General features: G+C 47.8%; 1 protein-coding gene across 1 annotated transcript in view; it reads right to left on the reverse strand.

Moving 5' to 3' along the window:
• Window positions 1–5,841: 5,841 nt before the first annotated feature.
• HOPX (HOP homeobox) overlaps window positions 5,842–12,818 on the reverse strand; it is a 27,027-nt gene continuing 20,050 nt past the window's right edge. Inside the window, exons 2-3 of the mRNA XM_012641103.1 lie at window positions 11,997–12,151; window positions 5,842–6,631 (exon numbers count right to left, since the gene is read on the reverse strand). Of these exons, the coding sequence (XP_012496557.1) occupies window positions 6,554–6,631; window positions 11,997–12,140 (222 nt within the window). The 5' untranslated portion in view covers window positions 12,141–12,151 and the 3' untranslated portion in view covers window positions 5,842–6,553. The remainder of the gene's footprint in view (window positions 6,632–11,996; window positions 12,152–12,818) is intronic.

Consider the following 12,818-nt stretch of genomic DNA (forward strand, 5'->3'; position numbering starts at 1 on the left):
AGTATTTCCAATTCTCCTTCCTCTGGACATGAGAGAGGACTGTACTCTGCCCCCTTGGGGTTAGACATGGCCATGCCACTCGCTTTGGCCAACGAACTGTAAGCGAGCAAGATATGCATCATGGAAGTGTTTTGTCACCAGTGCAAGGCTCTCGCCCTCCTTTTCTCCTCCCGCTGAGATTTGTGGAAGCGCTGTGATATGAAGGACACTATCCTAAAAAATTGCCCAGAGCAGATTTGTCGGAGTGAGAAATAAACCATCACTTTGAAGCCACCGAGATTGGAGGTTGTTTGCAACTACAGCTCGTATTTCCTGATAATATAGAGACCCGGGCTCTTTCTGCATGGCTGCCCTCCAAAGCTAAGACGTTGTTGTCGTCCCCATGATCTAAGGTGACTCATCACGGTCGTTGCATTCTGGCTCACAGGAAGTGGGAGGAGAAACAAGGGAGCACACTTACTCCTTTTAGGAGCATGACCCGGAAGTGGCACATACCACTTCTTTGTGGCTATATCTAGGGTTTTAGTTATCCGTTGCTGTGTAACAGATTATCCCAATGTTTAGCAGGTTAAAACAGCAAACATTTATTAGGTCAAATAATTTCAAGAGCAGCTTGGCTGAGTGGTTGTGGCTAAGGGACTGTGGTTATCTGAAGGTTCGACGAGGGCTGGAGGATGTACTTGTGAGCTCACTCACGTGGTTGTTGGCAGACCACACCTCCTCACTGGCTGTGGTCAGGAGGCCTCAGCTCCTTGCCAGGGTGGCCTCTCTGCAGGGCTGCTCAGTGTGGCAGCTGGCTCTCCCTAGAGCGAGTAATCCCAGACGGTGGGGGAAAGAGCATGGGGGAGAGAGAGAGAGAGAAAAGCTGTGGTGTCTTTTAGAACCTAATCTCAGAAGTGACCAAGAATCTTTGTGCTGTATTGCGTTAGTCACACAGACCATCCTGGTACAGCGTGGGAGGGGACTGTGCGAAGGTGTGGCTACCAGGAGGCAGAGATTGTTGGAGGCATCTTGCAGGCTGGCTAACCATCCAAATATAAGATAGGGCAGAAAACTGAGCCTTTAGATGGGCAGCCATCTCCCAGATAAAACTGCAGGAAGACGGGGAGAAGGGCTGGGGACAATTCACTACCTCAGTGCCTCCCCCTGCCCCGCGGCCACACAAACATCCATGTGCACTCTCCTCCTCGTACACGAGCACACGTGCTGTACCCTGGGAATAAACTGTGCTTCTGGATCATAGTTCCTGTGCCCCTGAGGATTCTTAGTCTCAGGGTCACTATCCCCAGAAACCTGTCTTCTTCACTCCCAGACAATGCCAAATTCCCACATAAAAAGCTTTTTAAAGCAGGAGTGGGAAGAGGGAGCTTCTATCTAGAATGAGAAAGAAATCCTTCTGCATTGCTGATCTGGAACACTGAGGATGACTCATGTGTGATGACTATGAGTCAGTTTATCACTGCATGGAAGTAGCTGGATGAGTTATGTAAGCTGAGATTCAAATCAACGTTGCTTATGCTTTTCTAAGTTTGGTTGGCAAACTCTTCTAAGAAATTTATGTATACGGGATCCTCATACAGCAGCACCCAAATACTTGTAATAGTACAGCCGGTATGGCCAAAGTGGAAGGACAGGGTCTCTAGGAGCCCTCTGTCATGCCTGAAATTGTTTGTGTGAAAGCACATCATCGTAATACAAGGCTTCGTAAAACCAAGAAAAATCTCATTCTCTTACTTTGCCAATATAAGCAGTGGCTGACGTCCCAGGTCCTTGCCTGACTCGTGTCCACTCCAGCAACTCTTAGCCCTTCCATCATACAAAAAGAATGCAAAGTTTCAAGTTATTTATATGATGACCATTATTTTTGCTAGTCCTTTTGGCATTGAGCTTAGGCAGGGATACAATTGAAAAAGTTGGTGTGAGGTTTTTAAATAAACTTTTAGTGGACAGTAGAATACGTGGGACAAGATTTACACATGAAGAGGGCAAGGGTTGAGAGAGTAGCAAGATGTCCCCAAGAAGGCAATAAAAGCATGTCTACCATACGTGTGCATTTAGTTCAAAACACTATGTGACCTGGAGGTCCATAAATTATCTACTTATCCGTGGTCTTTTCCTTTAATATGCAAAATTAATTTTTTCTCAAGTCCCTATTGACTGAGAAAAATCTGGTACTCTGCCCAGTTGTTCTCAAGGTCTCTTGGCCTCATCCTCCTGGTTACCTCTTACTATGCATTTCTGGTTCTCCCGGATCCCTAGTTACTCTCGGGGCTAATGTTCTTCCTTTCATGCACAACTCTCTTCCTTTATTCACCCTGCCATTAGTCAGAGCTCTTTTCTGTTTACAAATGACAGATAGGCACCAAGAAAGGGATTCACTAGTTCACGGAGCCAGGAAGGCTGGGGTGGCCCACGGGAAGAGTGGAAACCAGGACCCCAGGACTCTCTCTCATTCCCATCTCTGCCTCGCTCCATTCTCTCCCTTTCCTTCTCCTTGTGGCTGAGTAGATGGCGGCTGGCAGCCCCAGGCCTCCATTCTCACAATTCTCCATGCAAAAGGATAATAAAGAACGATCTGTTCAGGTCCAATTGGGAAAGTTCTGGCAAAGGACTCTGGCCCAGCTTAGGTCAAGAGCCCACACGCTGGTTCAGTCCATGCGTGCAAAGGGATATGGCATCGAGATTGGGCAGCCTGGGTCTGACTGTCGTAGGTTGGGGAGTCTGGAGCGCTGGGATTTACCGCTCTGCCAGGTCCACATGAGGTGGGAGCAGTTCCCCAAGTGTGAAGGTATCCTTTTCAGAAGAGGTGCAGACAGAAGCAAGCACTTCCACAGCCCACGGCATGCTGCAAGCATGGCGCAGGCAGCGCCTTCTCCATTCCCCAAAGCATCACCAACACAAGGCCATTTGGCGATACAGAGCTGTCCTCAAGGTCAAGGATAGCTAACAGCCATTACAGCCTAGCAACAGCAAGCCCAGCACTGTACAGATACTGATTGAAAATAGAACATTTGACATCTTACAGTTCCTAAGCCAAGCCCACCAGCCTTTCAACAGCTGCTCTTTCGGGTCCGCTGACATGGTGCCTGCTCATTCCAGATCATTCTCCACGATCCCTTTTCCCAGTGCCCAAGGGTCCCAAATGTCCTCAGGTTTCCATGGGACAAAGCACTAAGTTCATGCTATTTCACTGTGTTCAGCCACTGAGTTCTTTTTTCCCCCCATCTCCTTCTAGACCTATATTTCATAGCCCCCAAAACTCATTAACATGTCTTCCTGAACAAGAGAGCCAAGTTTTTCCTTGGGAAGAATCCTTCCATCCTCTCAGAGCAATGGTTCAAACTGCAGCTAGCTTCTGCAACGGCAAGTTTCTTCCCCCTCTCCATGTGTCCATATGCATAGAAAACACGCCTTCCACAATCTGGAACACCCTAATATTGAGGTTAATAAGAGGTTCCCTCTGGGTGGTGGGATCATGGGTCATTTTTACGGGTTTAATGGTTTCCCTTTTTTTTTTTTTTTTTGCTTATCTTTGTTTCTACAATGAACAAATAAACCTGGTTTAAGGCAAGAAAGGAGGAAAGAACAGAGCCTGCTGGCTGTGTACCTTTTATCGAGAAATGCAAAACCCTTCCCCAAAGCCTTGGCCTGAAGTCTTCAACCTACTCCTCATTGGCCAGACTGTGTCACTGACCACCGCAGCTTCCCCGGAGGATGGAAAAGGGGGTATTTAGTTTTTCCAGCCTTTACAGCCTCGCTAGAGAAAGTGGCCAACAGAGAAGGGGATTGGGAACGATTCTCGGTCCAGCTAACCGACAGCGTCTGCAGCCGCAGAACGAGGACACGAGGCGAACAGAGGCCTGCGCAGTGTTTCTCAGTCCGGGGTGGGTGCTGTCGCTTTGCTATACAACCCTGGGTGTTCAGAAGAGACTCCTGAGAACAAAACTTAGAGCTCTGGGTTCTTATTAAGACTTAACTCAGGTGTCAAAATGAATGTCGCCCTACCTATTAGTACTTTGTAGCAATAGTAATTATCATTACTATTTACAAAGTGCTTTATTTAATTTAGTAGAGTGTCCCTATCTTTGCTTTACAGTCGAAAAAGCAAACTCAGAGATACTAGTTTTGGTAACAAATGTGCATTCGAAAGGACTCTGAATCTTCATTCTCTCCCATCACATGCCATTCAAGGACCCTGGACTTTAGGGCACAGGAAGTGATCCTCTGGCCATAAATGGGGCTTCTCGGGGTCCCAAGCTAAAGGCACACTCTGTGCCCAGCTGGTTAACTGGCAGGTATTCAGACCACGGCCGAGCAGGCTGCAGAGGACTGTGCCAGACGTGGGCTGTTCTGCTCAGCCCTGGGTTCGCTGCGCGTTTGTTTACAGAAGAAACGTTTCAAGGTAGAGGAAAAGGAAGCGCGCTCAAGGATGTTTAATGGTGTCTTGTAAACATTTATATTCTGTTTAATTGTTAGTGTTTGTACTGTTGGGCTCTTCATTTTAGACAGCTGGAAAGACTGTGCCTGCTTTGTAGGTGAGAGTTCAGAAGTGGACACCAGCATCGTTCCAGGCTGGATAACAGATTAAGGGTAGTGGCCTTTCCAATATCCATCTTCCCCTTTTTTCTTAGTGACAGAACCCTGATTTTACTCAAGGCAGCAATATGCCCAATTACAAAGGCTTATATTCCCAGACTTCCTTGCAGTTAGGGGAGGTCATGTGACCCAGTCTGGCCAATGGGATGTAGGTGAAAGTTGCTAGGAACGTTGCAGGAAACCCTTTTAAAGGGGAAAGTCTTAGCTGGCATTTGCCCTTTGCTTTCTCTTTCTCTCTCTCTCTCTCTCTCTCTCTATCCTCTTTTTTTGCTTGAAATGCAGACTCAGCAGCTGCAGGCATCCATCTTGTGTCCATGAACACAAGAGCTGTGTGCTAAAGACAGCAAGGTGGGAAGACAGAGTGACCCCCGGCTCCTTGACAGCATTAGGGAACCCCTCTAACAGGCCTGGATTGCCCACCTGCCGATGTCGTATGTAAAAACAATTACTTAGACAAACAAAAAAGCCTGTATCTTAATCCACTGTAATCAAGTTACTGTTCCATGCAATACCATGCAATAAATACAATCTTAACTAATAGACTATTAAGATGGTGTCTTAGTGTGTTTAGCTGCTATAACAAAATACCTTAGATTAATTTATAAACAACATAAACTTATTGCTCACAGTTTTGGAGGCTAGGAAGTTCAAGATCAAGCCTCCAGCACATTGTGGTAAGCCCTCAACCTGGTGAGGGCCCATTCTTCACAGATGGAGCCTTCTGTGTATCCTCATACGGCAGAAGGGACAAACAAGTTCCCTCAGGCCTCTTTTACAAGGACACTAATCCCATCAAGGGGGCTGAGCCCGCTTGACCTAATCACATCCCAAAGGCCCCACCTCCTAACACTGTCACGCTGGGGATTAAATTTCAACACATGAATTTCGGGGGGACACACTGGGACCCTAGCAGACATTTAATGTGCTATGATAGTAAATGCACGTGAATTGAGTGCAGAGAGTGTTAGAACAGCACTGCTCCAGCTTTCCTGTGCATACAAACCATTTGGTGGCCTTGTTAAAAGTGCAGATTCTGATCCAGTAGGTCTGGATTGGGGTCTGAGATTCCGCATGTCTCACGAGCTTGAAGCTAACGCTGATGAGGCTAGTCTTGGACCGCACATTGAGTGGCAAGGATTTGGGAAATGACCACTTTTCTGGCCAATCAGCTTCTACTACACAGGAAGTCTGTTTCTCTTTGATATGTTTATTATTCAGTTAAAAATCTGCAGAGGACTCAGTGCATTTTCAACAAAAAGTTAAAGTTTTATTTAGAATATCATTTTAGAGACAAAAAGCAGTTCATTTGAATTAGCAAAATAAATTCAACCAATGCATTTAAATAAGGTAAATTCAAGACGTTTTGTGGATTTTTTTCTCAGTTACTTGCTTCTCTGTCAGTTGGAGTTTCTGTCTTCTAGCCTAAGTGGGTTCTTTCCAGCTACAATCCAAACAACTGTTTTATGAAATCTGAATGACTTGACTACCCCCCTGTATTCTCACGCAACCATCATGGTATTAGGTGAAATATAAAGAAAACGACTTAGGGAAGTAGATTCAGAAGGAAATGTTTTCTCCTCTCCATCATGTTATCTTCTCAACAAAGGCCTGATTGCTCTGAAATGGATGTTGAAAACAAATTGTTTACCGGGAGGCGATGGTCAAATGCAAACTTAGATGGTTTTCACACCTTTTGTCATCATGACCCAAAGAGAAATGCCAGCCACACCACTTGCCCGGCCAAGCCACTGCTTTACACAGAAGTTGCACATAGCTTCCGATTGTTATTTTCTTTTCTAGTTATGTACATTAAAAAAATACAACATCGTGTTAAATAGCAGGACAGCTAACAACGGAACACAACACTACACTGAGAAACCAAAACAGCTTGGTTAAGCCGAGGAGAGAAACAGCAGATGGTCTTCATGGAGCCCAGCTGCCAATGCCCGCCGTCTCCTTAGTCTGTGACGGATCTGCACTCTGAGGGCAGGCCTTCCGACCGCCGCCACTGGGCCAGGCGCTGCTTAAACCATTTCTGGAAGAGAGAAATGTGCAAAAATATTTGTCACATACTGAAAAACCGAAATGTTCATTGTCTTTCTAAAACGTACGCCCTCTGTGGCACAAGTGGAAAAGAGAGAAGCAAGGAACACTAATCTTTCCTACCTCAGGACATTTGCACATACTATTTCCTATGTTTAGAACATTCACCCATCTTCATTCTTTATTGATGATCTCTGTCCCATCCTCAGGTCTCAGGTTAAATAGAACCTTCTCAATGAAGCCTTCCCTGACCACTCTATCTAAAGTGGGTTCCCCACTTATCTCCTTACTCTTCAATTTAGTACTTTGTTAGCTTCACAGAACTTCTAATATCTTTCGTGATTTACTCGTGTATTTACTTGTTTTTGATCTATACTCCCTCCTAGACTGTAAGATTCATGAAAGCAGAGACTGTATTCATCTTTTCACCATTGCATCCTTAGCCCCTAGCATAAGGGTTTAAGAGTTGGAAATTAATCAATGTTTGTTGAATGAATAAAAGAAATTAAAGCATCTTCTTAATGCCCCCAGATAGATCACTATGGCTGTTATGTTTTATCAATGCATGCTCGTCTTACCAAGGGCCTTATTCATTGGCAGAACTAACTAAGAATTTGTCGAATAAAATGAATGAATAACTGAGAACTGGACAACCTCAGGGCCCTCTTTGGGGATATGTGGAATAGGCCAGCCTAATCTCTCCTGCTTAAGGGCTACTGAGCAGTGAGAGAAGACAGAGTGGACCTACCAGTTTACTCAGAATCTCCCAGCTCTATATGACCCAAATATTCACATCTCACAAAAGTGACTATGGCTTTAGGGAAGGCCCCAGAGGAGCTGCTTGCAGACATGGTACCATGTGAGGCCTAGAACATTTTATATGTCGTAACACAGTGTGACGCACTCTCGGTAAGTCGGTGGCTGCCTTTATTATGCTACTGAGGTGGTGAGGGACTCCTCGAAGAGGAGATTAGGAGAATCACACTGGGAAATAGGGGCTGGGGTCTGGACCAGGCTGATCAGGATAAAACTGGGATTAAAAAAAAAAAAAACTGAACAGCATGGGACCATACCTGCAACTCACCCTGACTGTACAGCATAGCTCCTGCGCTGAAATGCCTTACACGGGGGTCAAGATCAGCTGTCCTATACACCTTTACACTGTGGGGTGGAAGCAGAGAAAAGTACCTAAAGCCAGAGGCAGTAGGCTACCATGAAGGCAGCCTTCTCTTTGGGGGTCGCTTGCTCAACCTTAAAGAGAAGAGAGAGCTCACGTTAACGCTGGCGGCTTCGACCAGAGTTCTACTGCTAAAGGCAGACACGTTTTCCCCCGTAACCCACGTGTGTGTTAGTTAACTCCGGATTATGGCATGAGAGCAGCAAAGCTCCAGTTTCCTTAATGAGGCGGCTCTGTGGGGGGTTTCGAAGCTACAAGATCTGATTCAATAGGATTTCGTGCCTAGAGCTGAATAAATGGAGCGTTTTAAAGACTGACTAATTAAAATCTGGGGGAAGAAAATCTCACTTTCTATCAGGATTCATTTAAGACAAAATGGTCGAGCTGGCCTTATTCAAAAGAGCCACCCCCATCTTTACACTATGTCATGAAGCAGAATATTGATGAACCGTTACCAAAAATAACTTCGGCAGGGAGCACATGTGTGGTTTTGTGAGTTGTCCCAACGCTTGACAAATCAAGCCCTAGCACTGGCGCATTGGGGGATGGAAGGAGGTCCAAGAAAAGCTCAATTATTTTCTAAAGATACATATTTTACATCATATATGTATATATAAAATAATTTAGCATACCAGTTGCTGTCCAACAAAAACCGTTAAATACCTCACTTGCCTTTCTTCTCTCTAGAGTGAATTTAGATAAGTCACATCTCACATTGATGCTAATTTTCCACCTGGCTTTATCCTGGTCTTCTTTGTTTCTGTCATCCCCTGGGAAAGACATTGTCCCTTGCTTGCTTATAAATGAGTGCCTCATTACCCTTGCCCACTGGTGGAGATTTATTTGCTCCGAGTGAACAGACGATAATTATACACTGTGACGAGGAGGGGTTGGGGCAAAAGGACATTGTTCCCGTCCTTTTCTCTAGTAACTAACATTTCATTCTTTTCAGGGAGGGACCTTTAAAGGTCTTTATTCCATTGATAAAACACCCAACAACTAAAACCACTGGGTTCTGGGAACAAGCCCGGGACATCAAGAGGAGATAAAAATACTGGAAAGCTCTCTAAGACCCGATGCCAGCTACACTGTGCTTGAAGAGTGTGTGTGTGTGTGTGTGTGTGTGTGTGTGTGTGTGTGTGGTGTAATAATAGAAAACACCAGATCATCCCAACCTCCCAGGGGACTGGTAAAAGAGCTTTCCCAGCCCTTTCTAACACTGACTTCAAAATAAGGAAAGACACAGGGATTGGGATTCCATAAGGTGTTATCTAATTTAAATGTAGGAGATATTTAGATTACTATCATGAGAAAAACCCGAATTCTAGGATCCCGATTCTAGGATCTAGGATTTAAACGCGACTTAAAAAGTTATTGCAATTGAATCATCCTCCACTTCACTCTGCGTTCCTATGGGTGCCCTCTCCCCACCCCCACCACTCAGAGAATTCTGAGTTACGAGGAGGTCAGCAAACCTTCCTAGTCAGAGCACGTTTCAATCTCTTCGTTCCTCTCGCCCCTGCCAAAGGATCAGCAGTGGGAACCAGTGCTAGCGACTATCTCATGAGAACATCTCATGCTTATTTTTCTTTTACTAAAGTATCACTTGTTCCAGGACAATTAAGAATATGATTCTATTTCAAGAGGTGGGTGGTGTTAGGGCAGGGTGAGGATTCAGGTATATAGAATAAATACCATGTTGCCTTTTTATATTACTTTTTCATTTTCTCATGGAAAGGGACAGCGCCAGTAAAGAACAGAAAAGGGGAGAGTACTAATAACAGACATGGCTCGTATGTAGGCCCAACAGGCCTTGGCTTCCATGGAGTTATTTAAATGGTCCCTATAATACCTGCTGTAAATAAAAATAATTGGATTAATGCCTGAATGTTCATCATCGGGCATGATATCTCCAGAAGACACTTTTCTTAGAAGATACTAAAATACACACACACACACATATGTATATATGTATGTATCTATCGTTTGAGAAGATGACAGAAGAAACCGTTCTCGCTCACCGGTGCACGTGGGGTGGGGTGGCAGGAGGTAGAAAGGACGGGCACTTGAAAGATGCCACCCAGTCCAGTAAGGGAGGGCAGGCAGCCTGTGCCACTAGGATGCATATTTCCCTGCACTTGCTAAATTTTGCCCCTCTCTGAGCTCTGGGGTTCCAGATGCTTCCCTGCAGGTGTAGGCAGGAAGACAGAGGCGCAAGCCAAGCTGCGCCAGCCACGAGGGAGGAAGAGGGTGTTGGCCCCGTGGCGGGGGCCCTGCTAGGAGGCTGACTCACCCCGTGCTCACTCATTTGGGGCCTGGGGCTGCCATTTGTTTATCTGAGGGTGGCAGAAGAGGGGAAATGAGAGAAGTGCCGAGGAGAGCAGAGGTCTGAGCTGGCCGACCTCAGTCACAGAAAAAGCAGATGCCCTGTCTTTCTTCCCGCCCATAACCGATTTCATGTCAGTGCTCTAATATCGGCGAATCTTGAGGAAAGCGTGAATATAGCCCAGAATGACTGTCACTTAATGCGTGGATTTTTTTCAGGAAGAAAGATTGCACAAATGGAGTCTTCAGTCCTTCCCTGCCACCTCATCCAACTGTTTCCATCTGTCCCCTGTGCAGACAGTATGTCACGGTGGTTAAGAGTGTGGGCTGTGGAGCTGGACGGCCAGGGTTCGAATCCTAGGCCTGCTGTTTTTCACTTGCTGTCTTGGGCGAGTTATTTAACCTTTGCATGCCTCAGTTCTCTCACCCGTACAATCGGCTAATAGTACCTACCCTCGCAGTGTTGTTGGGACAGATAAATGATTTAATACTTGGACAGTGCCCGGAACAACACCTGGCACGTATTAGCCATCGCCAAGGTCAACACAATTATTCTGCTTTATAGGTAGGGCGATGGATGGTAAATTGCCAAGGTAGAATCTGAGGCTGAAAAGGGATTAGACCCCTCCTTGGTGGTGCAACCCCGATATCTCACAGCCTTGTTTTTAAAAGATAAGTTGTCTCTGTGATCACTCCTTTTGTCTAAATAGAGCGTGGGATTTTAAACGATAAAACTGCAGCAGGCTGCCCCCTCAGGGGGTTCTAAGAAACATGAGCTGTTAGACTTGGGTTACAGTAAATCAATTCCCATTAAGTTCTGCTTCTGGTTAGTCATTTGCTAAAAACCTATCTGTTTGCCTTTCTCCTTGACCGGTGTAGGAGAGGATTAGCTCTGGACAAGTTTTCCAAAGTGCCACTGGCTTAATTAGTAAAAACAATGTTGACTTAAGGTGTAGGGTCTTGGTCCTAGGATCCACTGAGCACCAATTACAAACTTTTAAACCTCAACTGAGAATGGCCCATGGTGCGAGGACCAAGTCCCCAGGCTCCGGTCTATAAAACGGGGAGAATAAGAATGTCTCTGCTGTAGAGTTGAGATGAGAGGCGCGAAGGGCTTTGGGTTCCCTCTGGAGAGATCAGTTCCGACTAGTTTATCATGCACAACAAGTGGTCTTTCCATGACCAAAGGGAAAACTGAAGTCAGAGTTTAGACAGGGTTAAGAAAAAAAGTCGGCTAAAGGCTCCAACACTGCACCTGTGGTTAATAATCACGGGCAGCGTTGCATTCCCTACGCTAGCAATTTTCAGGGCAATATAGGAGATTTTTTGAAAAAATAGGTAAGTAAATCTCAGTAAGCACTTAGGGGTCATCTGCTGCCACTCCCTTCAGCTGTAATGTCAGATGTCTACCTTCTTGGAAAACTCTAGAAAAAGACTCTAAACCTTAGAACTGGGGGATTTTTAACAATCTGAACCAAATCTCCCTGGCTTCGTGCGATCGCAGCTCTGCAGCTAAGGAGAAGCGCGGCGCGGCGCGGTGCACGGAGCATGCTCGGCGACCCCCGCCGCTCCGACGGCTTCCTCCCTGCCGGCCTCGGCCGCCTCGCTCGCCTCGTTCGCCAGGCCCGCGGGCGGAATGCACAGCTAGCGGCCGCCAAGGCCCCTTCCAGCTCGGACGTCCCCGCCGAGAACAGGTCAGGGCGGAGGCGACGCCGGGCCTGGGAAAGGGCGGCGGGAGCGCGCGGGGAGGAGAAAGCGCGTTTCCCGGGCTGCGGGCGACGGCGGGCAAGCAAGGAGAAGGGAAGGCGACCGCGGGGTGTCGGCGCAGCTCCGGGGGGGCCGCGCGCGGGCTCACCTGGGTCTCCTCCTCCGAGAGGCCGGCCTCGGCCGCGATGAGGCACAGCGTGGTGGCGTCCGGGTGCTTGTTGACCTTGTTGAAGTTGTACTCCAGGATCTCCACCTGGTCCGCCGTGGGGCCGTTCGCGGGCTCGGCCGACATGGTCCCGGCGGCTGCGGGAGGGAGGGAGCGAGGGCGCGGCGTGAGCGCGGCGGGGGCGGCCGGGCCGCCTCGTCCCCTCGGCTCCCCCCGGCCTCGAGCTCGGCCGCCTCCCGGGCCCCGGGCTCCTCCTCGCAGCAGCTTTCGGCCCCGTCCGGACGGTGTCCGGGAAGACGACTCTGCGCCCTCCCCGCCCCCGCGCTAGGGAAGGAGCCGAGGAAGAGGAGGCGATTCCGAAGAATCGCCTTCAAAGCTTCCTCCTGGGAGGGGGATGGCGAGGGTGGGTCCCCGCTCCCGGGTCCCCATAGGTGACTCTACAGCGGGTTGGCACTTTGGGGCCCGCGCCAGGGGGGGCTGCACGCCCCACACTTCCTCCGAAGAAGCTGCCCACGAGACAGAAGTTACTTCTCAAATTTGGGGAGATGGGGGCGGCACTTTAATGTCTTTCCATTTTACAGAGATGGAGGTGGGTCCTCCGAGGAGAAGTGATTTAAGGCGGGGAACTGAGGCACGGGAGACATTTCCCCCTGGAGGGCTCCAGCGACCTCCTCCTTCCGCCCTCCAAGCCACGAGTCCCCGGCCTGCGGGCACTAGGCTGGTGTCCCGCAGTACACGGGGAAGAGCCCCCTGGTGAGGACGTCCAAGATGGAGCCAAAACCCATCGAGGACGAGCAATGTCAA

Source organism: Propithecus coquereli, unplaced genomic scaffold, assembly GCF_000956105.1.
Source record: "Propithecus coquereli isolate 6110/MARCELLA unplaced genomic scaffold, Pcoq_1.0 Scaffold162, whole genome shotgun sequence".
Lineage (NCBI taxonomy): Eukaryota > Metazoa > Chordata > Mammalia > Primates > Indriidae > Propithecus > Propithecus coquereli.